This window comes from Thunnus maccoyii, chromosome 24 (genome assembly GCF_910596095.1).
Source record: "Thunnus maccoyii chromosome 24, fThuMac1.1, whole genome shotgun sequence".
Taxonomy (NCBI): domain Eukaryota; kingdom Metazoa; phylum Chordata; class Actinopteri; order Scombriformes; family Scombridae; genus Thunnus; species Thunnus maccoyii.
Window position 1 is genome coordinate 364,655 of NC_056556.1, and position 27,474 is coordinate 392,128.

General features: G+C 39.8%; 3 protein-coding genes and 1 long non-coding RNA gene across 5 annotated transcripts in view; 2 read left to right on the forward strand and 2 right to left on the reverse strand.

Moving 5' to 3' along the window:
• Positions 1-27,474, forward strand: part of LOC121891677 (NLR family CARD domain-containing protein 3-like) — a 408,525-nt gene that overhangs the window by 161,448 nt on the left and 219,603 nt on the right. The gene's annotated exons all lie outside the window — the stretch shown is intronic.
• The window catches only part of LOC121891683 (NLR family CARD domain-containing protein 3-like), a 110,603-nt gene that overhangs the window by 24,229 nt on the left and 58,900 nt on the right, over positions 1-27,474 (reverse strand). Inside the window, exons 7-10 of the mRNA XM_042404220.1 lie at positions 8,050-8,164; positions 6,613-6,715; positions 4,149-4,191; positions 1,259-1,553 (exon numbers count right to left, since the gene is read on the reverse strand). Of these exons, the coding sequence (XP_042260154.1) occupies positions 1,259-1,553; positions 4,149-4,181 (328 nt within the window). The 5' untranslated portion in view covers positions 4,182-4,191; positions 6,613-6,715; positions 8,050-8,164. The remainder of the gene's footprint in view (positions 1-1,258; positions 1,554-4,148; positions 4,192-6,612; positions 6,716-8,049; positions 8,165-27,474) is intronic.
• On the forward strand, positions 1,472-2,511 carry LOC121891760. Its single transcript, XR_006094140.1, has 2 exons — positions 1,472-1,560; positions 2,273-2,511. It is a non-coding gene; the product is annotated as an uncharacterized LOC121891760 (long non-coding RNA).
• On the reverse strand, positions 18,933-27,020 carry LOC121892066 (stonustoxin subunit beta-like). Its single transcript, XM_042404851.1, has 3 exons — positions 26,935-27,020; positions 21,470-21,516; positions 18,933-21,312 (listed from the first exon to the last, which is right to left on the reverse strand). Exons 1-3 carry the CDS (start codon positions 27,018-27,020, stop codon positions 20,771-20,773), a joined length of 675 nt encoding a protein of 224 aa, XP_042260785.1. The 3' UTR covers positions 18,933-20,770.

The window sequence follows — 27,474 nt, forward strand, 5'->3', positions numbered from 1 at the left end:
AGGTTTGTGGAGGAGAAAAACTTCTCTCTCAAACTTTCTTTTTGAAATTCATTGCACAGCTACTTCTGTCACTTTTCATGTGAGTGCAACACCATAAATCCCCTCCAGGAGAGACTCTCTGAGAATGTTTGCCTTTATCCCCATATTTAAACAGTTATCATGCCTTGCTCTACGACGGCCTGCAACACAAAGACTTAAAACAAGGGGAAACAGCAGTCTGGTTGGTGTCTAAAGGTAACATATGCTGTTTCTGCTACAGGAACTCAACGTGTATCCATTGTTACTGGTTCTGCTTGTGTTTCCACTGTTCTCCTTTCACTTTGAGGATGAGCTGCTGAACCTAAATGATATTTAATCCAAGTTCAGGTTCTCTCAGAGGAAGGAATGCAACAGCTGGTTTAACGCAGGAATTAATAATACAGGACATGAGTTTAGACAAACATTGCAGGGAAGTTAGTTTCAGTATACAGTATACTCTGCCTACTGTCACAACTCCACACAGTTGACCAATCAGGGTGTAAAGTGGGTGTGATTGTTGGTTTTGGAGCAGTTCAACAAAAATTGTTGGACTTCACCCTCTAGAGGAGGTCTGACTATCCAACAAGTGCTTCAGCTGGAGCACACTGAAGCCTTAAGAACCATTCACACCTGGACTCATGGGACTCTAACGACTGACAGGCAGATGGAATAATGACCCACATGTGGCTTAATAATGGTGAGTTCAGACAGAACACAAAGTGAATTTATCATGCGGCGCGTATCGCTGGGCTTTATGAATGTACTTCATGAATATACAGAGAGGAGAGAGAAAAAGGAGAGAAACTGGAGGAAAATAATAGAAAGAACCAGAGTTCCTGCTGAGTTCTGAGTTCAGTCAGAGGCTGAACTAAACACAAACACACAGAGGCACACTCCCAAAGACACGGTTGGTGTGTCTGTTGCTAGCTGGCTAACAGCTAATGTACAGCTGGTATTTTGGCTGTTGGGTCAAATAAACACAAATGATCCAACAGTAAATCTTGTGCGAGTAACACAAAGTGAAAATTGGCTTTGCGTTGTGTCTAAACACAGCTTTAAGGTGTAAACAGCCCTGCAGAGGTTAAACACCTGTGACTTCCCACCAGTCAGTCAGAACTAAAGAAGACTTTTGGATGAGAGGAGAAACACCTTGAAGAATCTAAAACAAGTCCACCGACTGTTGACTGAGCACTTCTAAATATCTTTGTAACATCACATTTTTAATCTTTCCATGACTTACCTGAAGGATCTGAGATGGTATTTGACAAACGTTCCAATAGATCATTCCTATTGATCTTCCCCAAAACCATTCTGGTCACTTTAATAGTGTTAATACAGTAGTTCTTGACCATCAGATCCACTGTGTCCATTCTGTCTGCATTTTCCAGTCGACTCTCTGGGATTGTTTTGAAGCCTTCAAGCTCCCCACGCTGATACAGGTACCACTTGAATTTTTTAAAGTCATCAGCTCGCAAATCCTCCAAACACTCCAAGAGGACCTTTGTAGGTGTCGCCATCTTTTGTCCTGCTAAGATCTGAAAGGTATGACAAAAATCTGTATTTGATTAACAATTAAACAGTTAATTTTCTGGATTAGCAACACTGAAGTATTGGTTGATATTATTAAAATGGAACTGGAAAAGCAGGTTACCCAACCTATTTCCTGACAAAGCACAATACAACTATTAATGAAATGGATTAAGCTGCAGATGAATTTAATGATTTTTTGTTAATATTGGACCTAATTTAGCTCAAGGAGATTATTAAGCTTAGCAGTAAAGATGATGTGGAAAGTAAAACTGTTAATGTTGATTGATTGATTTATTGAACAGGAAAGTGTGCAGTATTAAGCATCAATGATGCACTGCACTGGAGTTAACTTGAAGCTAAGTTGTATCCATAGTCCATTACAATCAAAACATACAACAGCACAACAACAAACAGTACAAAGCAAAAACAAACAAACAAACAAACAAACAAAAAAACACAAAGAAAATAAATGTAAATAAACAATCCATGTTAATAAGGGGAACAGATGAAATGATTGACTTTGTTAAAACATTTAAGAGTAAGAAGTCTACAGACTGGAATGGAATTGACTGACTATGGTTAAATATTATTGAGTGTGTGGTGAAACCACTGACACATATTGTCATTGTCCTGTCACAGTCCTGTCTGGTCTCATTGTGTTTTCTGGGTTTTGGTTGTCTGTTTGCTCTGTGTGTCCCTCCTGTGTTCCTGTACTCCTCCCCAGCCTGCTTTTCCCTCCACACCTGTCCTGCATCAGCCTCGTCAGCCCTGCCCTGTTCCATTTGTTCTCCCAGCCAATCGGCTCCCTTCCTGTTCTCCTGCCTAGTCACCTGTTCCCTGTTCCCTCGTTAGTTCTGTCTGTATTTAAGTCCAGTTTTCAGTTCAGTCTTTATTGAATAGTCTGTTCATTCTGCCTGTTCCTGAGCTGCAGTTGTTGTTAAGTTTCAATAAATATCTGTGCTTCAGATCCTGTCTGCCTGCCGTCTCTTGTACTTGGGTCCACCTGCCTTCACTCCGTCATGACAGAACGATTCCAACAATAATGGACCCAGCAGATAAATATATATAATAAATGATTAAAACTATATATGGTCAGAAAGGTAAGAAGTTCAACTTTTACACCATCAAACTAGTTGGAAACATCACATGATCATTTATAACAGTAGTTAAAGCGAGGGCGTAGGTTTGGTTTAACTCTGGTAGGGACATTTGATGTTGGACGGTGTGAATAATTGTGTGTGTGTACTTGCTCTCTATCACTCTTTTCTCTTTCATAGAAACATGTTCACACACACATAAAGAGCCTGACTCTGCTAAATGTTTACTTTACTCAATATGCATTTACTGACTGACCTGAAACTGGACTGTATCATGATGTTTTCTCTGATCTTTACATTTTATTTTATTGATCGACTACTTAACTATAAATCTGAGACCAAAACTAACATTTAAAATGAACATATCATAGACTGTCACAATAAATGTGTAGAAACCTGTAGGTAATGTGCTGCTCTGTAACTCGCTGCTGTAGGTTTTCAAACCTCACCTGAGATTCTGTCCTTCTTTCAGTTTGTGGATTTGGGCGACTCAAGAGTTTCATGACACAGTGATGCTCAAACCTCTTTAAATGCTTTACTAATTGTATGCAGAACTAAGTTCATGTACATTAGTAAAATGTGCTGTTTAAACACACTTGAGTATTAAATGTGTCCAGTATATTAAAATGAACATTCTATAAGTGTACTTTAACTACACTATTATGCTCATAGTGTTTTAATACACTTGCTGAAAATATGTCAATATATGTAAGATACTGTTCTAGTATTTAACAGCAATTACCTTAAAAGTGAGCTAAAATTTTACTAACATATTTCAGTGGTTTTTATTAAAAGTACACTATTTCCATTTAAAATAAATGTGGTAAATATACTATTGAGTATTTCATGATAGCATAAAATTAGTGTAGTTTCTATTTACAATAAGTACTTATATAAATGTACTTGAAACATACTCTGCAATACTTCAATGCACTTTAAATTCACTGGAGAATATTTTTTCACTTGTACTGTGTAAATGGTCATGTGAGAATTGTTTTCCTTTCATATATGGTTGTGAACTCAATCTTAACTGCAGCTATTAAATATTATGTTGGTTAAAAACCTTCCAAAATAAATGCATTGTCCTGCAGTAGCAGCACTAAACTGTAAAATTTATATAAAACTGCAAAATGTCTTTAACTGATTTTGTTTGTCGTTATTTGAATCTGACATTTTTATGTTATAGATTTGTTGTTGTGGGTTGACAGAAACAAATGGAGCAGGTCAAATTTTGCAGTTATTTTGAGTATAAATTTACAGTAAATTACTGGCTACTGAGTTGCATTACTTTTACAATATATACTGTAATTATACAACAGCATACTGCTATATCACAGTAATCTAGTGGACATTTTACATTCAGTAACTCACAATACAGAACTTGAAAATATGCATTTGGACAACTGTGTTGCCTTTCAATAACAGCAAACTAACTGCAAGATAAATACACAACACATTAAATATCATTAATATTTCAGCATCCTAAAGTACATTTAAACCCACCTGAGTCGCAGGAGAGCTCGCACCGTCGTCCATCTTTAATGACCTGCAGGGGGATGAATGTATGACCAATCAGATTCAGGCGTAAAAACAGAATCAAAATTTGAACTCTTAACTTGCAGTTTGCAGTTTTAACTTCACTGTCGCAACACAGCGAGGAAATTTGTGTGTTCGTCTCTCAGACTTTTTGAAACTTCACTGTTGGAAAAAAAATCCTGCACAAATTTTAATTTCACACAAAATATTTATACAGCTGCAAAACTTGATTATACATTCACAAACTATTTCACAAGCTCTAAACATTTATGACCATTATTTGATTTGATTCCATGATGCTATACTTCCTGTTACATCCCCCAAAGCATTATGGGAACCGTAGTTCCATAACTGAGAGCACAATTATTCCCTAAATCAAATGAAGACAAAGAACAAAGAATAATAATAATAATAATAGTGATAAAATGCATGAATATGAACTTTTGTTCATGTTGACATCACTAATGCTCAGACTTTAAATCCTCTGCTCTAAATGTAACATTCTTCATCTTCTCTTCACTTGAATCTCATAATGACTGACAGAGTTATTTCTCTCAGGGTCAATCTGTGTTCAGTCAGCACTTCAACATGCTGCTTGTTTCTTAGTTTTACTGCTGAACATCTGCTGAAATGACAAACATCCCTGCAGATTTTATCAGCTGTTTCCAATAAATGTTAATTAGGTGAGTTGTTCAAACTGTAAAGTGAAACCTGTCTGTTGTCTGCTGACAAAAAAGACGACATGAAAATACTTAAATATTGTTATTAGAATTGTACTAATGACTTTAGTAAAATGAGTCCAAACACAAAGAGGGACAGAGAAGCAGAGTGAAGCTATTTCAACTATATTTCCAACACATGGAGGCTGTTAGCTCACTGTCGTTCTTCATCCTCCCACCAAATGGAGCCAAAGTCAACAAAGCTTCAAATCTTACGCATAGTGTCTGTAAGAACATTGATCAGATCATTAGTGTCTGGATCAATGATTGAAAATGACTCTGCAGGCTGATGTGTGTTGTGGGTTTGTGTTAGTTGACGATGTATCATCTCTGGTTACAGAGAGTTGAAGTGCTGGGAGTCAGCAGATATCACAAACACAAACAGCTGATACATCAGTGAGCCCACTTTTCTGCCCTTTCTGTGCTCAAACTGATTATTAAAGTCAAACCGGATGAACATGAAGCATCTGATACTAATAGTCAACAGCTGTGTGTGATAACCTGTATTTTATGCATAATGATGACAGCCTGCAGGTGCTGCAGCTCTTCTATTCTGCTTCACTGTCTTAAAAATATATGATGTTTCAAATCCATCAAAGTCATGATTGAGCCCAAGCCTGAAGGAAACTGAGATGTATTATTTTGTCCATATCTTCCAGCCCTAACTTATGGATTATGTAATAATAGTGTGAGTCAGAGAAAGCTGCCATCAGCTGCTGTACTTCTACTATCAGTCCACTAGATGGCGTCATGAAGCTGCAGTGAAGTGAAGAGCAGCACACATGATGCATGGAGGAGGATTTACATCCACTGACTCACACTGACTGAATTTCATTCATATTCAGTCAATTCAACACCAATAAACAACATGTCAATAGTTTCAGTTATCTATTAGTTCTCTTTGATGTTGTTGTCACATTAGTAGTGCACATGACGCACAAACACAAATGTATTAAATGATTAGAATCAGGGCTCATTTACTTTGATATGACTTCTTTTACAGTAAATACAAACTTGTTAAACAGCAGCAGATGTTAGATCTTAACTGCTGTCAGACATTTAACAACACAGATAAAATGTCATTTGGTGTAAAGTGAAACTATTTTATAGCCTTTTTTAATTGAGTAGTTTAATTTGGATCAAATTGTCCATAAAGCCGACAGTGTTTTAATGTGGTGATGGTACACGTGAACTTCTGAGAGAAACTCAGTAGTTACAGATGAACTCTGATTACAAAGATATATGAAGCAATAAATACACACATCATCAGCTCCTGTCTAACTGCATATACCAGTAATAAGTCCTTATAAAGCAAGAACACAAGTGGACTGTATGCATGTTATTGTAGCAACATTGAACTTGATGATGTCCTCTGACTGTCCCTCCACATCAGTCAATACAATACATTTGATTTAAAGCTTCCACAGGAAACAGTAGCAGGCCTATACTGTAGTGTCTGACTTTACGCTGCTGGAAACAACCTTAAAAAAGTAGATTTAGTTTGATTTGTGAGAGCTGAAGAAAGGAAATAATCATCAGCTGTTCATTAATATTGTTTGATTCCAGTAAATCAATCATTTAACAACATGTAGATTTATCTTCCAACATGAGAGTTCTCCAAACTTTCTGATGAAATAAAAACATCACACAGCAAGAAACAAACCCTGACGTTACTAAAGAGAAAGTTCAACCATGAAACAAAGCAAACTTACAGTTAACATCCAAACTGCTGAAGACAAAGACTCTCCACTCCACGTCTGTCAGAAAAGTGTTTGCCACAGGTGAGCTGTTTCCTGGAACGAGTCAGAGCTCCACCTGTAGAGGAGGAGGGACAGGTAGGAAGACTCACAACATGATGACACTTTATGGATGTCTGTCACTCATTTATTCTTCATGTATTTGTAGATTTATTGTTGTATTGATGGTTTCTCAGTGTTTAACTGTGTGCTGTTAGAATAAATAACTCATCATGACGTTCATGTGAAGAGAAGCTGAACGTTACATTTAGATTCATGAGATTTAAGACATTTAACTGACAGGTCATTGACTTCATTGTGTTATAAAATAACTGATTAAAATTATTACTGACCTACAGACGCCTCAATAAACATGAATTATAATCCTTCATAGAACAACTTGAGTATCAAAGTCCAGTTTCTGTATCAGGATCTGATGTCAGGATTCTACGTTTATACTAGAATACTACCGACCTTTGGTATGAATATAATAAAATATGGTTATTTATGGTGGAGGGAGGGTCATGCATTTTCCTCCCTCTGATAAATAACCAACAGTCCCTTATTACAGGAACAATAGAGAAAGAGTTCAACTTCTTATCCAAGTAATTAATTCCAGGTCAGATTAAAAACATACAGTTCAACATTCAGTGTCTGAATAATAAAGTTTCTGATAATAAATGACTAATAAATGTACATTTATTGTGTTTAAATGGAGCAGTTCTTTCAATGAAATTCCTCCTGAAATCAACAGCTGCTTTAAAACTAAACATGAATCATTTAAATAAGATTGTTTCATTAAAACCAAACTGATCGCTTCTTTCCAGAAAACTTTCATGAAATTATTACATTTACATTTTTCATTCAGCAGACGCTTTTATCCAAAGCGACGTACATATGAGACTGGTTAATTAGTAGTAAATAACTGACTCATAAAACACATTTGTTGTTGCATTTCAGTCGTTGATCTACTGAAAGCTTGTTGTTTAAACTGCTTAAAAATTCTCGATAACAGCGATTTACACCTCGAACATACAACAAAGACTAAATATTACAGTTTGTACTTTGACGTCTAAAAGCAACATGATGAACTTTCCACACAGACACGAAGGCTGAACTATAAATAATAATGAATAAATAAACTTTATCTAACTATCATAGAGATAAAGTCACTCACCTCAGCAGGTGAAATAGTAAAATTATCAGTTCATTGAGTTATAAAATAACTGATTAAAATTATTACTGATCTACAGACGCCTCAATAAACATGAATTATAATCCTTCATAGAACAACCTGAGTATCAAAGTCCAGTTTCTGTATCAGGATCTGATATCAGGATTCTACTTTTATGCTTTTATTATGAGTCAATGTTTAACTGAAACACAGAGTCACATCAGGAATTCTTAACCAACCAGGTTTTATATATTTAAGATTGTCAAGCCAGCCGTCGTCGTGTCTGTTCAGTCCTCAGTCCCACAGAGCAGGTACCCACCAAAACCACATAGAAACCAGTTAAACCAGTTCAATCTAAAGGAAACAGAAGAGGATTCATTCATAAAAATCTAATAGAAATTAACACCAACACTGCAACAAAACAGGAGAATTAAAACATTAGATCTCTGTCATCTAAAGCCGTATTAATAAATGATTTAATCTCAGATCATCATATTGATTTATTGTCTTAGTGAAACCTGGCTGTGAAGAATATGTCAGCCTAAATGAACCCAGTCCTCCCAGTCATATTAATACTCACATTCCTCCAGACACTGGCCGAGGAGCTGCAGCTTAATTATCAACTCTAGACCTGAACTTCCTTATAACTCATTAGAAAGTCTTGTTCTTAGTCTCTCAGCCAACCTGGAAAACTTTACAGCCAGTTCTATGTGTTATAGTGAAGCGTCCTCCTGGTCCGTACTCTGAACTCTTATCTGATAAACACTCTTACAGAAATTTGCAGAAAGCAGACAAACACACCTGAAACACACAGCAGCACATTTTCACCACTGTTGAAAAGATATGATGCAATTATGCTTAAAGCTGTAGTGAAAACATGTAGAGTTGAGGAAGAAGAGAGATCCGTGTACGCTTCAGTTCAATAACTGAGACCTGAGATAAACTGAGACTGTTGTAGCATCAAAATATATAAAGACAAACATATATGTTACTGATAAAATGACTAAATAACAGAAACTATCTACAATATAGTGTATTCATTTTAAAAGGTAAACATCATGAACTTTACAAAGGCAGTATTCATGCGCGACTATGTATTTTATTACAGTAGGTGTTTCTATTATTTTGTCCCTCTGCTATCTGGACTCATCATATTCACATCTTGGTGTGAAATTGACTTCATAGTAATATTTGCCGCTGCTGAATCTCTGTTCATGTAGCCTCTCTGTCTTTGTTGTCTACCTGCTACATTTTGAATCAATGCTGATGAAAAGTAAGCATCATTTTTCAGCTCTTCATGTGTATAAAGGCTCTGTGATCCCGGCCAGGAGCAGCTGCCAGCACAAATACAACAAGGACTGCGCTCATTCATGCATGCTTACAGGAGCTCAGCTGTGTGTGTGTGGCTTACAATACCATATGTTTGTATTAGTGTCAACAAATCCTGTCAAATGAATGAATTATCATTTCTCAATACTTTACAACCTCCCTACCCGACCTCCTATCCCATTTGTTCCCACTGAAAATGTTTTTAAAAAGCTGAATGATTTCCTAAAACAACAGGGTTTTGTAGTTTGAAGCAAATGTTATTCAAACAGGAATATATATGGGATTAGTTTGGGACTATTTTCTATGGGAGTGTATCGCTGCCACCATGAGAAAGAAATATTTGCTGAGTTTGTGGATACGAGAGCTTTTCATTAGAAGAAGAAAGTTACTGGTTATGATGGGAAAAACAACTGGTTCTGCAAGTGATGTGTGTTATCTTTATGTGCTGATGTCTCCTCTGCTGTTCAAAAAGAGCTCATGAAGAAATGATTCATTATGAAATTATTAGTCAAAACTACAACTGGACCTCATGTTATGAATAATGACAGACAGCTAGAAACAGGATGAAAAAGAGGAGAAAGTTTTCTGCTTATGTGGAGAAACTGAGCAGTTTTTTTGTCATGGTGGCAGCAACGCGCTGCCGTAACTTCCAGATGTGGATTTGGTGCTCTAATGAGTATTTACAGCAGCAGGACGGTGACTCAACATGAACTACAGAGGCCATTTTCACTGGAATGAAGGAACATGTCACCCAGTGCAACACTGTGGCTCATTGCTGTGTTTTTAATAGTTTCTGGACAACAACAGAGGAATAAGATATATGAGGCTTCAGCTACACAGACAATACTGAGCAGCACAACTCATTCATTCTTGGTTTTGGTCTTTTCATGGGATTTGTTGACCCTCAGAAAAAGATCAAACATCACCAAGCTTTAAGTCTTCATGAGCATGTTGGAACAATCATTATTTGACCAATGAAACATGAAAAAAGTTCCAACAATATGACATCTGCTGGTTATTGATGTCATTTCTGGAAGTGTTTGAGTTCTGAGCAGCTGAGACCTGACAATAATAATAATAATGAGACCTGAGATTGAAATCTTAGAGTCCAGATGAAACAGCATTTCCAGAGGATCCAACTTCCTTCTTTGAGCCTCTAAAAACAAACATCATTCTTTAGTCAAACTGCTCACAGCAAAGACAAAAGCAGCTGGTGACAAGTTTCAAGTTCTTGGTCCTACAATTGTAGATCTGAGCCTCAAATGTGAAACATGAATCCAGAAAACCAGTCACAAGGAGAATCTAACAAGTGAAAAAAGAAAGAAAAAAGAGCCAAAATAAATCAAGTCATCAGTTAGAAAGGAGATGAATGTAGATAAAGATCAATATTACAGATTTTAATGCTTTTGACGGGTTTCTTCTTTAAGAAGGTTGAGATAGTGTTTATATAATGTTCCATCTGCTTTATAATTACAGCAAATATTGTTTTTTGTTAGTAAATTTACACTTGAGGATGTGAAATGTTTCCATAAAACAACTGAATAAGAGTCATTTTCTTAAATAGTATCTTTAAAGAAAGGGCTGAAGTTTGGCATCATATTATTAACTAGTTTCAGGTTGAAATTAGCAGAAAACAACAAGGAAGAATTTTACAGGATGAAAGTTCAAAAGAAGCTGAAGCTGTTTCTCATTTATTTACAGTTCAGACTTTTTACCAGTTGATATTTTTCATGTAATAATTCCAGTCTGATATTTAACAGGAAACAGCAGCAGTGTTGTTGTGAAACAGCTCTGAGTCTGCGCACTGATGACCTCAGCGCTGACACCTTACCTTTGGAGGCCTGCTATTGGCTGATTCAGTGAGCAGGGCATCATGGGTAGTTGTAGTCCTTGCAGTCAGTCAGCTCAGAAGAATCAGACTGTGATCAAAGTGACTTTTAACAGGATCATTGAGGAGCCTCGACACATCTTTATCTTTATTATTATCACATGTGACTCATTTATCATAACTGCAGGAATAATGATTGATTATTGATCAGTACAGTTAGAATGTGTCTAATATGTGCATTAAAGGTGGAGCATTACTCTTCATTGATGAAGCTTTGGCGCCCTCTGCTGGTGAAAAGATAAACTGCATGCTGTCAGTTTAATGAACACAGATTACAGGAAGTGTTTTTAAATGATAAAATACTTAAATGTTGTTATTAGAATTGTACTAATGACTGCTGTTAACCACACTGATACCAGCAGTGATGTCATCAATACAAACATTGATGCTTCATATTGATCTGGATGTAATTTGACTGTTAAAGTGACTCACAGAGAAACTGTCATGATCACTGCCCTCCAGTGGTCACTGTCAGTAACTACAACTCTCCACATACAGCACTGACAGTAATACCTGGGGGGGGGGGGTTGACCTTTGCCCCTTGATGTCCAAACTGCCCTTTTGTCAAGTCATATTTATTTTTATTTGTATGTATTTATTGATTTAATGTTTGTGAAGGCCTGCTCGTGGCCCTTCAAGAAGAACATTTAACAATTAATAATAATTTATCTCTAAATAAAATGACCGTCATGGCCGCTGCCGTCAGTCACATGATGACCTTTCACCTGAGGTCATGGTGACGTGTCCTAACAGTAGTAACTGAGTTGCTGCTGCAGACAGACGCTCGGCGGGAGAAATAACAATGATTTGATTTCATTTCACTGTAAAAAGGGAGAACTTCAGCTGCCGGTAAGTGAGGTTTGCAGCGCTGTTATGTGCACGTTGTTTGCTGTATTTTACAAGAGGAAGTGACGTGAACGTGCACGTTTGTCGTACAGCCTGTTCGGTTAGCCGTTAGCCGCCAGCTAACCACAGTCTGCTGCTTTTCATTACTATGTATGTAATGTGTTTATTGATCGGTCAGCTGATCATATTTATTCATCAATCGATCACAAAAACACTCTTGAATGTGATCAAAATCCACACAAATCAAATGTGTTTGAGCCACGTGGTTTCTGAAGGTGAGAAAAACACAATTATGTGCAACTGTGTTAAAAACTGCATTTAATAAGTGAGTGTTTGTCTTTGTTTAGTGACTGTAGTGAATTATTTTGGGGATTGTTTTTGATGGACTCTTTGTGGATTACAAAGCCAGCTGCAGCTGCCTTCCTGCTGCTCATTCATGGGATTATGGGATGTAAAAGAGCAGAGCCTCCACAATAGTCAACAGCATGTATTTAGCTTTATTCTTTGGACTTGAAACTAATATTAATGTTGAACATCTTTGGACAGATGTCAGATGGCGTTCTTGTGTGATGTGCAGCATGTGATGCTTTACTTTGTGTGTGCTGTGAAGACCATTGAAATCTACCAACCCTGAGGGCCAATATGTGAAACATGATCAGGATGTGGGTGGCAGCAGGCCTGTATCTGGACACTGCCAACATCAGCTTTGTGGATCAATATTTCACATCCTGCATTTAAAAGGTGGACACATCATATACTTCCTACTGGAATCAGGTCGGGTAAGTCAGTGTTTTTCCAGCCTTGGAGTCCACTCGTGTCATTAAATATCTTGTGCTCCTGCCATTGTTTTTCCCTCAACATAGTTTATTGTCATGTATATTTTCATAAAGCACAGAATGTGAGTAGAAAAGCTTTCCAGACTTTATTTAAACATCATGGTGCTGAATCAAAGCCAACGTTTGGACTTACGCCTTCATCAGGGTCAAACAGGAATACTGGCTTCAAACCATCCTATAGGATCATCACATCATTTGCTAATCAGGCCTCATCTGTGTCACCTGCATTCTTACCTGTGTTTGCTTTACACATTATGGCGCCATCTGGTGGTTCAGTTCAAACACATCAATCCAGCCAAAACAACAAACCTCAAATGAATTTCACACAAATTGTATCAAAGCTAAATAATAAGAGTTGAAGTGCAGCTCTTCATTCAGTCCATGTGGCCGTAGTGTGTTTCATTTATGTTTCCACAACGTTTCAGAAGCAACAGATCCAGAAGCCACCTCGCTTATTGCAGCTCACTTTCTCAAAGTCTTGGAAGTGAAGACTAGAAATTGTGTGTCTGTGTTGTAGAAAATGTTTTGCTGCAGGAGAAGTTGGATCCTGTCTCCTAATAGTGTTTTTGTGTTGTGAAATCTGAATTTTCAACGGTGCTTTTGTCTTCAACACAAACATCAAGCACATGGACATTTCAGCATATAAACACCTGACTGGTGGCACAGTTATACGTCCCTTTACATTAAAGGTCTGAGCTGAATGAGGATGTCTCAACTCTTTAGTGCAGCTTGTGTTGTTGCAATAAACGCATGAATAACAAGGAGAATTCAGCTTATCATGGACTTCTGGGCAGCTTCTCACATCTGAAGAGACCAGAATGTCTTGAAGAGTTTTTCCTCTCTTGTTTGCAAAAAGAAGCTGCTGTCTGAACTCATTTCAACTCTAAATCACAAAACTTTTAAAACATCTTCACTTCTCATCAAAGACTTGGAAATCTGTTTCTTTCAAATACTAAAATATGAGTTTTTATAAAATCACATTGTAACCACTACTTGCTATGAATTGGGCAAAGTGTCAAATAAATAGCTACACCAATATCTTACGTATCGGCCCTTTAAGGAGGATGATCAGTAAAACACAAGTTCAGCTAGTGAAAATAGAGACAAAGAGTTTATTTCTCATATTTCTTAGATTTTATCAATAATAAAATAAATAAATATATATATATATACCCCTTGATTTCTTCTGGGGGCTCCTAGACGAGGGTACCCCAAGAAAACAGCACGATGAGACCCGTAGAAAGGATGAGCATGATCAGGCAGGAGACTAGGGGCCACAGGTAGACTGGAGGCTAGCAGACTCGGAGACTGGTTCTGCAGCTGAAGTGGTCACAATCTCTGCCAGATCAGAGCTGCATCCTTCTGCTCAGTGCTGGAGGTCTCACAGCATACAGAACTTCATTTACCTCCTGTAGTGAGAAACTGGGTCTGCTGGGTCCATACTGGCCAGTACGTACTGTCCCGGATGTGAATGAGGTAGACAGGAGGAGGATCAGGAACAGACAAGACCAGGACCAGACAGGACCAGGAACAGACAGGATCAGGAACAGACGGGACCTGGAACAGACAGGACCAGGACCAGACGGGACCAGGAACAGACGGGACCAGGAACAGACAGGACCAGGAACAGACGGGACCAGGAACAGACGGGACCAGGAACAGACAGAACCAGGAACAGACGGGACCAGGAACAGACAGGACCAGGAACAGACAGGACCACGAACAGACGGGACCAGGAACAGACGGGACCAGGAACAGACAGGACCAGGAACAGACAGGACCAGGAACAGACAGGATCAGGAACAGACGGGACCAGGAACAGACGGGACCAGGAACAGACAGATCGGGAACAGACAGATCGGGAACAGACAGGACCCGGAACAGACAGATCAGGAACAGACGGGACCCGGAACAGACAGATCAGGAACAGACGGGACCAGGAACAGACAGGACCAGGAACAGACAGGACCAGGAACAGACGGGACCAGGAACAGACAGGACCAGGAACAGACAGATCAGGAACAGACAGATCAGGAACAGACAGGACCAGGAACAGACGGGACCAGGAACAGACAGATCAGGAACAGACGGGACCAGGAACAGACAGGACCAGGAACAGACAGGACCAGGAACAGACAGATCAGGAACAGACAGATCGGGAACAGACAGGACCCGGAACAGACAGATCAGGAACAGACGGGACCCGGAACAGACAGATCAGGAACAGATGGGACCAGGAACAGACGGGACCAGGAACAGACGGGACCAGGAACAGACAGGACCAGGAACAGACAGGACCAGGAACAGACAGATCAGGAACAGACGGGACCAGGAACAGACAGGACCAGGAACAGACAGGACCAGGAACAGACAGGATCAGGAACAGACGGGACCAGGAACAGACGGGACCAGGAACAGACGGGACCAGGAACAGACAGATCGGGAACAGACAGATCGGGAACAGACAGGACCCGGAACAGACAGATCAGGAACAGACGGGACCCGGAACAGACAGATCAGGAACAGACGGGACCAGGAACAGACAGGACCAGGAACAGACAGGACCAGGAACAGACGGGACCAGGAACAGACAGGACCAGGAACAGACAGGACCAGGAACAGACGGGACCAGGAATAGACAGATCAGGAACAGACAGATCAGGAACAGACAGGACCAGGAACAGACGGGACCAGGAACAGACAGGACCAGGAACAGACAGGACCAGGAACAGACAGATCAGGAACAGACAGATCGGGAACAGACAGGACCCGGAACAGACAGATCAGGAACAGACGGGACCCGGAACAGACAGATCAGGAACAGATGGGACCAGGAACAGACGGGACCAGGAACAGACGGGACCAGGAACAGACGGGACCAGGAACAGACAGGACCAGGAACAGACAGATCAGGAACAGACAGATCGGGAACAGACAGGACCCGGAACAGACAGATCAGGAACAGACGGGACCCGGAACAGACAGATCGGGAACAGACAGATCGGGAACAGACAGGACCCGGAACAGACAGATCAGGAACAGACGGGACCCGGAACAGACAGATCAGGAACAGACGGGACCAGGAACAGACAGGACCAGGAACAGACAGGACCAGGAACAGACGGGACCAGGAACAGACAGGACCAGGAACAGACAGGACCAGGAACAGACGGGACCAGGAACAGACAGATCAGGAACAGACAGATCAGGAACAGACAGGACCAGGAACAGACGGGACCAGGAACAGACAGGACCAGGAACAGACAGGACCAGGAACAGACAGATCAGGAACAGACAGATCGGGAACAGACAGGACCCGGAACAGACAGATCAGGAACAGACGGGACCCGGAACAGACAGATCAGGAACAGATGGGACCAGGAACAGACGGGACCAGGAACAGACGGGACCAGGAACAGACGGGACCAGGAACAGACAGGACCAGGAACAGACAGATCAGGAACAGACAGATCGGGAACAGACAGGACCCGGAACAGACAGATCAGGAACAGACGGGACCCGGAACAGACAGATCAGGAACAGATGGGACCAGGAACAGACGGGACCAGGAACAGACGGGACCAGGAACAGACAGGACCAGGAACAGACAGGACCAGGAACAGACAGATCAGGAACAGACAGATCGGGAACAGACAGGACCCGGAACAGACAGATCAGGAACAGACGGGACCTGGAACAGACAGATCAGGAACAGACGGGACCAGGAACAGACAGGACCAGGAACAGACAGGACCAGGAACAGACGGGACCAGGAACAGACAGGACCAGGAACAGACGGGACCAGGAACAGACAGGATCAGGAACAGACAGATCAGGAACAGACAGGACCAGGAACAGACAGATCGGGAACAGACAGATCGGGAACAGACAGGACCCGGAACAGACAGATCAGGAACAGACGGGACCCGGAACAGACAGATCAGGAACAGATGGGACCAGGAACAGACGGGACCAGGAACAGACGGGACCAGGAACAGACAGGACCAGGAACAGACAGGACCAGGAACAGACAGATCAGGAACAGACAGATCGGGAACAGACAGGACCCGGAACAGACAGATCAGGAACAGACGGGACCCGGAACAGACAGATCAGGAACAGACGGGACCAGGAACAGACAGGACCAGGAACAGACAGGACCAGGAACAGACGGGACCAGGAACAGACAGGACCAGGAACAGACGGGACCAGGAACAGACAGGATCAGGAACAGACAGATCAGGAACAGACAGGACCAGGAACAGACAGATCAGGAACAGACAGATCAGGAACAGACAGGACCAGGAACAGACGGGACCAGGAACAGACGGGACCAGGAACAGACAGGACCAGGAACAGACGGGACCAGCTGTCTACATCTCTAAATGTATGCTAATGCACTGTGCTGCTACCTGCTCGTTGTTTTGTTGTTTTTACATGTTTTTATCGTGGTTTTAAAGGGAAGTTTTAGATCGACAGTATATCTTTATCCTTCCTGTTGGTGTTGGAGGAACAGCATCTCTTTTCTTGTGAGATACAGAAGAAAATGACAATAAACTAAATCTTGACTCTTGAATGATTGGTCCCAGCAGCTGTTTGTTTCAGGTCTTGATGTGATCAGATTAGAAAGTGTCGTCCAGGAGTCACATGGTCAAACCCTGTAACTGGACTGGTTGGTCAGAAGTTAAAATCACAACAAATAGTGATGACACATTTTATTTATAGGAGCTTTTTAAAGCTTCTTTCTACACTCTGTTATAAATCTACAAACTTTCTTCTGACTGGACTCATGTTCACAGAACGTTCTGCGTCTTTAAGTTAATGTATCGACAGTTTTGTGTCGGAGCAGCTGACAGCAGCTGGTTTATTAAAAATGTCTGAGTGTGTTTATTAATGAACGATGATCAGCTGTTTCCCAGCAGGACGTGTTCATGTGTCGCTGCTGTGAAATCTTCCCCCGCAGCCTCTCCACATCTCTGCTTGTCTCATCATCTCGTCCTCTCTCAGGCTTCGTCCTCGCCGCGACGCTTCCTGCTGACGGTTCACATTAAAAGCTCAACAGGAAAAGCTTTCTGTTAAAAGCTTTTTCTGGTTTTTCCAATCATAGACGTGTCAGATGGTCCAGATTTTAAAGATCATGTGACATTTCTGTTTCCACTCAACAGCTTTGATTCAGACTTTTCTTTTGAATCAATTAATGATTATTTCAGCTACACGATTAAAACGTGTTTGTTTTGTTTGCAGCAGGAGAAAAGAAACTAGATGATTTCTAACAACAAGGAGGCCTCATGAAACACAAAAACACCATCGTGTGTGTTTGATATCTGGACAAATATAGATGAAGAATTGACTTCCAGCTCGCTTTGATTTGCAAAAACATGACAAAGATGTTTTATTGTTTTTTGTGAAACTTCCTTCTTTTCATGATCAATGTAACGATGATATGAAGATAAAAGGACTTAAAATAAACAGAAAAACAAAAGATACACAATTCTTATCATTCATCAGTAAACATATGGGTTCTTCATATCCAACCCAGTTTACAGATCTAACCCAACCTTCACCAGTGCCCTCCTTCAAACACCGTCACTATCCTTCAGTTTTCATCCTGCAGCACAGGCGACATGCACCGACAGAAGAAGTTTTTAGGTCAGAAAAGACAAAAAAAATCAAATAAGATAAAAATGGTGGTCTCGGATTGATTGATTTATTCCATGTGTCAGTGTATTCCATAAGCTTCCTTTTCCTACTTAATCATTTCTATTGCTTCAGTGATCTATTCAGCTGCTGAAGTTATGCAGATGTCCCAGTATACACGACTGTAGTGAGTGGAATTACTATCAGTGTGGATCATCGCTTGTTCCAAACCGCAGATCTTTCATTTTATTGCAGAGTTCCTTCAGCTGCACCACATTTTATACACTAACTGTCCATTTTATACGGCTGTGACAGACTGATATTATTCATTTCATTTATTATTATTATTATTATTATTATTATTATTATTATTATTATTATTATTATAAGAGCAGAAACAGATGTGATTTGTCTTTTTGATTGGAGATAAATGTCCAATCAGAAGCAGAGACATCCAGATATTAAAAGAACAACATAAAAGCAGCAAATATACAAAAATCCCTGAAATAAAGAAGCAAATATACGGTTCAGATTTCAACATAAATGTGGATTGTAAAGCTGCGACACAAATAAAGTTTGATTTTCCAACATGTGAAAATGTTCAGGACTGTAAAATCAGACACATGTTTATTTCTGATAATAAGAGTTTCTTAACGGACTGTAAAAGTCTTGTTTGGTGACATTTGGAGAAAGATTTAGTTTTTCCAAACCTGCATGTTCAGCATGATGGAAATAGAAAACAGCTGTTCGTTTGGATGAAGTTTGACAGCAGGAGTCCAGATGTTTTCTTCATCTTTCAAATGAAGTGAAAAAGAGAAAAATGAGAGTTTTTCTGTGATAAAGTAAAGTGGAGAACTGTACCTGGATCTGTAGATGTGATGGTTTCTCCTCCATGCTTGCAGCTCTGTGTGCAGTCTGTGTTTGGATGTTGAGCTGTGAGCTTTTGACTTTCTTCTTGGTTTCCTCTCTCAGCTCCTCGTCACATACCTGATCTGACCTCTGACCTCTGACCCGCTGATCGTCACAGCAGAAGAAGACAAACGGACGTCTGTATTCACTTTGTGTGCAGAAAGTTAACCGACACACGTGTTTCACTGTTTTCTTCCTGGAGAAGAAAACACTTGCTTTTTGTCCAAAGCACATTTTCCAAATATAACTATTAATGTTGATGATTTATATCAAAATGTGACTTTTCATTCAAAGTTGAGTTGTGTGAAGGTTGTAGAAATGAGAAACTGACCCTGCGCTAAACTGTGTGTGAATAAACAATAGAACTATTAATAATGTTCAGCTTATTATTAGAGTGCCATTTTTCTGAATCTGACAATAAAGATCAAATGAAAGCTTCTATTATTATTTATGATCCTTTTTTATTGGACATAACAGGTGATACTGCAGTTCCATTTATTTCTGCCTGAGTAACATAAACATACAAATGATCAACTTTACTTGGTACAACACAAAAACAGGAAATAAGAAACATTTCAAACAGATTGTAAACAGATTGATAATCCTGTAAATGAGCTTTTTATTGTGGATATTTAGTAAGGCGCTAAACTGTCAGCTGTTTGTCCTCTAATATTCTGTTCACATACAGCCAGAGCTGCAACAATTAGTCCATTCATTGATTATCCATCAACACTAAATTAACACTTAATCATCATTTGAGTCATTTTGAAGCAAACATTTTCTGCTTTTAGCTTCTCAGGTGTGAAGATTGAATGCTTTTCTTTGTCTTACATGATAATAAATAGAATATTTGACTGTTCTGGACTTTAGTTCAGACAAAATGAGACATTTAAAGACGTGGCCTTTGACTCTGTGAAATTACAACCAGCATTTTACACAATTTACACAATTTCCTGACATTTTATAGACAAAACCATGAATTGATGAATCTATGAATCATAATGTTTATTTACAGCTCTACATGCACATCCAGTAGAGACACATAAAAACATGTCGCTTTCTGAATTGACTATATGATTAAAAAAACAACTAATTGAACAACAAATAAGAGTAAAAACAACAAAGAGCCTCTATAGGCCAGCGGATACTTACTGTCATTATGTGTGTTATAGTTAGTCGGCAAAACTCTTCCAACATTTTTAAAAACCTTGGTCACAACTTGACGTTTCAGTAAACTTTCAGCCGCTGGTGGTTTTCTCTCTGAGAGCTTCTGAGTTTCACTGAGACTCATAAGGATCAAAGCCACGACCTCCGAACCTCCAAACAGTCCTCTAACAGACTGAGCTATCTGCTCTGAGAACATCAGCTTCTTTTTTACAGCTTTTTAAATGTCAAACAAACTGTCAGTCATGTGGAAACCATGTTGGTTTAGAAACTGCATTTACAAGCAGTGAGAGATCAGGTTGGTACTAAATAACATGAGAAAGTTTCTCTAACAGGAGGAGACTCTTCCTCCTACAGAGAACACAGAGACACTGAACCAGACCAGACTCCAAACCCAGCACACAGAGGCTGAGTGAATGTGGTGTTGAAGGTGTGGAGGTGGATCAGTGTGTCAGAGGAGACTCTGTAGAAGGACAGAGTGCCAGCAGGACAGTCCACATACACTCCTACTCTGTTAGAGACAGAGGAGGAGGAGGAGGAGGAGGAGGAGGAGGAGATGGATGTTTCTATGTTATTGTGCCAGACAGAATAACCACCATCAGAGCAGCTCAGACTCCAGGACTGATCATTCCTTCCAAACCCACAGTCATCACTGACTCCTTTCCTGTTGATTCCTCTGTAACTCACTGATACATGAACCAGTCCTCTCCACTCGACCTCCCAGTAACAGCGACCAGTCAGATCATTTCTACACAGCAGCTGTTCCCAGAAATCAAATCTGTCTTGATGATGAGGATATGACTGATCCTCCTTCACATTTGTCACCTTCCTGTTGTTGTCAGACAGTTTGAGTTTTCTGTTTGCTGTGTTTGGATCCAGTGTGAGTTGACAGAAATCTGATGGAGAGAACGAGACACAATACAGCTGCAGTTATTGATCGATCATCTGATTGATGATGACATCATCTTCATCCTCAGTAGGATGTGAATGAGTGATGTCACAGTTTGAAGTTTGCTTTGTTTTCATGAATGAAATGAAAAAAAAACTTACACCTCCAAAGACCTGGTTTCAACCATCGGACTCCAGCAGGCTGCAGGCTGAAAGGAGGAGGGGGGTCAGAGCAGCACGTTCTCTTTCAGCATGCAAACATGGACGTTACATCGCTCTAGTCTACTGTTTGATTATTCTGTTCAAATGTGGGGTTGGGCTTTGATAGACTTTGATCCAATCTGAATCCAGTATCCCAATCCTTCTGAAACCCTGATTGAATCTAATCAGGTTGAACTTTCAACATTTACAGGAAACTTCAGTTAGAAATAACAAAAAGTCAAAGATTGAGTTGAGATGTGTGATCAGCTCTGACAGAGAAAATGTTTCCAGCTCTTCCTCCTCTATCAGACATTGTCTCTCCATACACTCAAAAACATCATTCATGCCATCATTTATTATTAAGCATTTGGATTTCTGTCATTTTCATTCAATCACCACAATTTGAAAATGGATTTATTCAAATCTCATAAAATCTGCAGAAATATTGTAATTCTAAAAATAATGAAATGTAATCAATTAAAACGTATGAACATGGTTTGAATATGGTTTAAGTCAATTAGTTCAAACGTGTGAGATTGGTTTACATATCAAACTCAGGAAGTGGAATCGTTTCTAAACAGATACGTCAGAATTCTCGCCGCCATCTTGACAACCACCTCAGCGCAGCACAAGCGAGCACGAGACACTCGCACGAGGCTGATTACTGGTGAGTTCCATCCATACTCAACGTAGTTCATCTGACAGTTTTCAGTGTGAGTGCATGTTTTATTACTGCAGTTGATACTGTCTCACACATCATCTGCCTATCAAAACCAACCAGGACGCCACTGTATTTACCTCATGTAATGTCAATAAATTACAATAGAAATAAATGAACCCTCTCTGAATGTATATAATATATATTATAATTTTAATGATGGAAATAGTCAGTAGCAGTAGACTGAAGGTGTTTTTATGTAGGAAGGTGTGAAATATACAGCCAGAGAGGTGAGCTTTAACATGGACTAAAAAGTGCCAGAGGATCATTTTCAATAATTCATATATTTTTGACACTGCTATTCAGAAACTCAGTAATAGCCAGATGCTAATTTAGCCTGTACATGTGTTGCACATGGTGGATGCAAACCCAAACTCTGCTGCACAACCTGGACACCACCAAAAAAAAGAAAAGAAACAGTCAAAATGGTTCATGTTGGGCTTATGATTTGATAAGTAAAAGGGTCATTATATTGTAGAATTACATGTTAAGTACAAATACATTTAGTGTCTGACTAGAACAGTTTGTGTTTTACAGGAACCTAATTCAACATCATTTGACATGAAGCTGAATGCCAGGGCAACCTCTGACATCAATGTAATGTGATCATCACATAGTGTGTAGTTAATGACCCCACAACTAATAGGATGTGTTTTGTGTGTGTTCACAGTTATGTGAATGTGGCTGTGTAAAGTGTGTGACATTTCATTATCTACTAGCTATGAGTTGCTAAAACATTTCAGGCTCAAACATTTCCTCCATGGCAGCAATCGCCGGTATCCGTGTGTATATGTAGATTGTCCGTGTACGTTCACAAGGTGGAAGAACCTTTTGAGTCACATATATCAAAAACACAGGAATCTAGAAACACCACATGTTCAGTTCACTACATTTTCTTGTCAGGCGTGTGGATGCCAGGAACTTTCAACAGAGAAGGACTATTTTAGTCACGTAAATCAACATCTTAGGCAATATGAAACCATAACCTGTATGTCTGAAGGATGTACTTTCCAGACAAATATATATAGCACCTTTAACTCTCGTAAAAATCAAAAACATCATCGCCACAACCAAACCCCATAGGCAAAATCAGACATTTTAGTAACTACAGCACATCTGCTTTCCTTTCAGTACAGTTTGTGTTATTGTATGACTTTGGTGAATCTAAACTGTCCTTTTTAAAACACTGAAGTCACTATGGAGCGATGGAGGCGATGGAGTTTGGTTTGCTTGGATAGGGCAATATTTTATGATGTAAAGGCAGTTTCCTTTCAGTAAAGTCTGACGGTAAAGTAAAGCGGTGAAAATATTATAACGTACACTTAATCTAATATTGTTTGTTTTAGATGGACCTGTTTTTTAAGTGTCTAAAATATGTTGTGTTGCTGACCCTGTCCACAGCAGCTCATTTTCCGTTTTTGCTTGTTGCATGTTCAAAGTGATAGTTCACGTTCTTACCTATATAGTGACATTAGCTGCTACTTACTAGTTTAATAGATTCTCCAGTTTGACCCATCAACTGCTTCCCTGTCTTAAAACACAGTGTTACTGTTTCAAGTGTGGACACAGCTGAGAAAAGTTTTTGCAGGATGCACAACACATGTTTTGGGATTCATTGTCCAGGATCTTTTCCCAACCCTCTTGCTTGCTAACTGCTAACTACTTTGTTTCTGGAGCTTGACACAACAGAGCCCTCATCACTGTTTGTTCTGACAACTTGTAGTTGAAATTGTAGCGTAGTGATACAGTGATGGTAAGAGTGTACTGGATTTCTATCTATGCTAAGTGTGAACTCTTACCATAGATAAGAACCCCAACTATCACTGTCATTAAATGAATTTTATCTTTACCAGTTTAGGTCAATATCCTGATTCTACATGATGCCATCATTTTATTTTCATCCAATTCATTTCATTTCAATTTCAACACACAAACACAAACAGCGCTGTTGTTCACACTACGCACTACGATACCTGACAGAGGTGTTGCACTCCTGCTGCACCTGCAGTGAAGTTCGCTGCCAGGATGGACCGCTACCTCCTTACAAAAACTCTACCTGCTCCACCCGATGAAAGCAACCTGAGTCCCGGGCCGTCACCACCACCACCACCAGCAAGCAAAACAAAGACCAAGAAGACGGCAAAGAAAGTTGCGGCTTCAACTATTAAAAATGGAAAATAGACTGGCTCGGTGTCGAATAAATGAAGAAGACGACTCTCCTCTACTGCAAGGCATGCAGGGCTCACCCACCCAAAAACAGCCTGGAACCACGAAAAACTGATCACGACTTTATCAAAGGAAGCGAACAAGTCAAAAAAGTGTTCGGCTCATCGGCACCAAGCCAGCAAACATAATGGATTTGCTTATGATAAGTAATATTAACGCTAACGCTAGTGTCTTTTGTCTGGCACGTTAGCCAATATAGTGTTAGTAATTTGGCTAACTAACGTTAATGTTAATACATATACGTGGGTCTTGCCGACCGGTGGGGTGATCATTGCAGTTTTACAGAGGCTGTTTTATACTCTCATCTCATATATTCTCACTTTTTTATACAGATATACCGCATTATAGCTGTAAAGCAGATCCGTCACTAAGCCACCGTGTGTGCTTTTACATCCCAGCATGATGTGTAACACAATAGCGTCAGCTCCCTGTCCAGCCATGCCAGCTATCCCGAAGCTTCACACAGACATCCATCCGGCTGTGACTACCTCCGTAGCCGGCTTATTGGAGGAGCAACTCTGCCCCCCGCTGCGTGTCCAGACCTTTTATACAGAACAGCAAGGCGGAATAAAGGCGCAGCATTCCCGCCTTCAACAGGCTGTGTAAAAAGGGCAGCAACTAACATTAATGGGCTCAGTGCATCCAGTGAAATGAGCTTTTATTCCCACATCTAGAACATATTTTTACTAACCAATGAGGCGGTGCTGGATAATCGAGTCTATTATGTTATTTTCATCATGTCATCCTGGTCAAAACCTCAGCAGGGATAAATTTGGAGATGAAATAAAGAATGCTAAAAAACCTTCAGCTGAAGGCATTTCCAGAACTGCATCAATAAAGAAGGAATATTACACTCGTTTAGGCTCTTTTGACAGTACTTGCAGCTACTAGTCTGTAATATTGTAAAAGTGTGGCATACAACGCATCAGACCTACAATGACAACAGTAGACTGGCTTTGACTTGTAGGAGGTCTGGTCTGTCATCTAGTGGTTTAGATTGAAGGTTCTTCCTAAATAAAACCTTAGTTGTTGAAAGGAAATTGATGCATTAATTTGCTTTTCATGTGCTTATTATTGTAGTTAGAACATGTAGACAATTATTACAAATGAGACGGTGTTTACTGAGGAGGTTTTGGTTACACAAGGTGGTGATTACTGTATTTATTTTAATCTGCGCTCATTTCACATTAAAAACAGCAACTTTATGCACTAATTACTATTTTTGCCTCCAAAATTTAGTAAATGCCCCAATTTTTTAGACAGTGGGGGCAAAAGTTGCCCCCCAAAATATTTTTTAATTTCCTACACTGAATTATGGTCTCAGCAAATTTCAGAAAATGGATATCAGGGATTTCTTGAATTGGTAATGTGATGTAAGCAGTACAGTCACCATGGTTTACCTGTCTATCTCTAGTTCCACACAATTGTTCAGCACAGTTTGTAAGAGAGTTTCTTGTTGCTACAGAAAGGTCTGTTTATAATATACAGTATATTCTTGGTCATGCAACAAGCAGCAAAGTGTTTAAGGCCGACTGGCCTCACCTGAGCCTTCACAATGTTTTTGATTCTAATTTCAAGATTAGATTCTAGGAATTGTTATGCTTCTGAAATTACTAATCATAGATCAGGGTTACCTTAAATTAGCCTTTAACTGTTTGCCTGTCTTTATCGGCATTTGTCTAAGTGGTCAACTGTGCCAAAATAAGTAAATATTTGAAAAGGGAGCACTTTCTTTAACCTCGTGCATGTAAGAACGGTATTTTCTTTTGTTTTTCTGTTTTGTTTTGTTTTTTTAAAGATTAGCAGCCACACATTCCTCCGTTCCCCATTGCTTCTATTCATCTGTTTAGCGTCGTCAGGTTAGGCTAACCTATTGTTGCTAACTCTGGAGCTAACCCCCATGCTGCAGCATTTATTAACTGACTGACACACTTTAGTCTGTAATGTAAAAAAGATGAGAGAAAGAGAGAGAGAGAGACAGCACCAGTGGTCGAGCGAGCTAGAGAGTGAATGAAGACAGATAATAATAATATATTATAATAATATATTTGTTGTTCACATGTTTTGGTTGCTCTTTTTGTGGGTGCGTGCTGTATGTCAGTGTGTTATTGAATGGCGACGTTTTGCTGCCTTTGACTTTCTGTTATAGCAGAAACACTGTTCATAGTTTTCAAAATGATACATTTAAAATACATTACATACAATATTCATTTAAAGTGCATTAATTTGATGCATTTTAAGTTAATTGGGGATATTGCATAAACCTGGTTATTATTTCTTTTACACACATTGGATTTATTAATAAGAATACATAACCTCTCATTCCTGCTTGTTTAATTTATGTTTGAATTATAAAAATGCTTCATGTTAAGTTTATTAGTTTGTATGTGTCAAAACTATGCAATTCAAATGGATGGAAATTTTATATGCAATTGAAATACATAAGTCTTACATATTAGGCCTAAATATTTTTTGAGTGTACCTGAGAGTCTCCAGTCTCCAGTGTGGATCCTTCAGTCCAGCAGACAGCAGCTTCTGTCCTTTGTCTCCTGGATGATTGTAGCTCATGTCCAGCTCTCTCAGATGGGAGGGGTTGGAGCTCAGAGCTGAGGCCAGAGAAGCACAGCCTTCCTCTGTGATCAGACATCCTGACAGGCTGCAAACACACAAAACAACACACATGTCAGACAGTCTGAGAGTCCTGCTGTGTGCAGTCAGATACAACAACAAACTGTCTCCACACTAACTAACTAACTAAAAGATGAAGTGAATCAGGGAGCTCCAGAAAGTTGAGCATCCAACCAGATGGGAAAAGTCAGCAGCTGAGGGATGATTCAGCAGCATGTTTTTAGATGTGAACCCCCTAGGGGGGTCCGGGGTCATGACCCCCCAGGAAGAAAATGTTTTCAGCTTTAAAATGTGGATTTACAGTCGATGTTAGCAGGAGAATAAAGAGAAAAACTCACCTTAGAATTAATGTAATCTGACTGCTACAGAAGTAATGTAAGAGGGACATCAGCTC

Excerpts from the sequence above, each read along its gene's own strand:
- LOC121892066 (XM_042404851.1), bottom strand. The coding sequence starts at position 27,020 with ATGAGCTACAATCATCCAGGAGACAAAGGACAGAAGCTGCTGTCTGCT. Across the intron at positions 21,517-26,934 it reads TGGAGACTGGAGACTCTCAG|CCTGCAGCCTGCTGGAGTCC; the intron begins GTACACTCAAAA and ends TCCTCCTTTCAG. Across the intron at positions 21,313-21,469 it reads GAAACCAGGTCTTTGGAGGT|TCTGTCAACTCACACTGGAT; the intron begins GTAAGTTTTTTT and ends CTCCATCAGATT.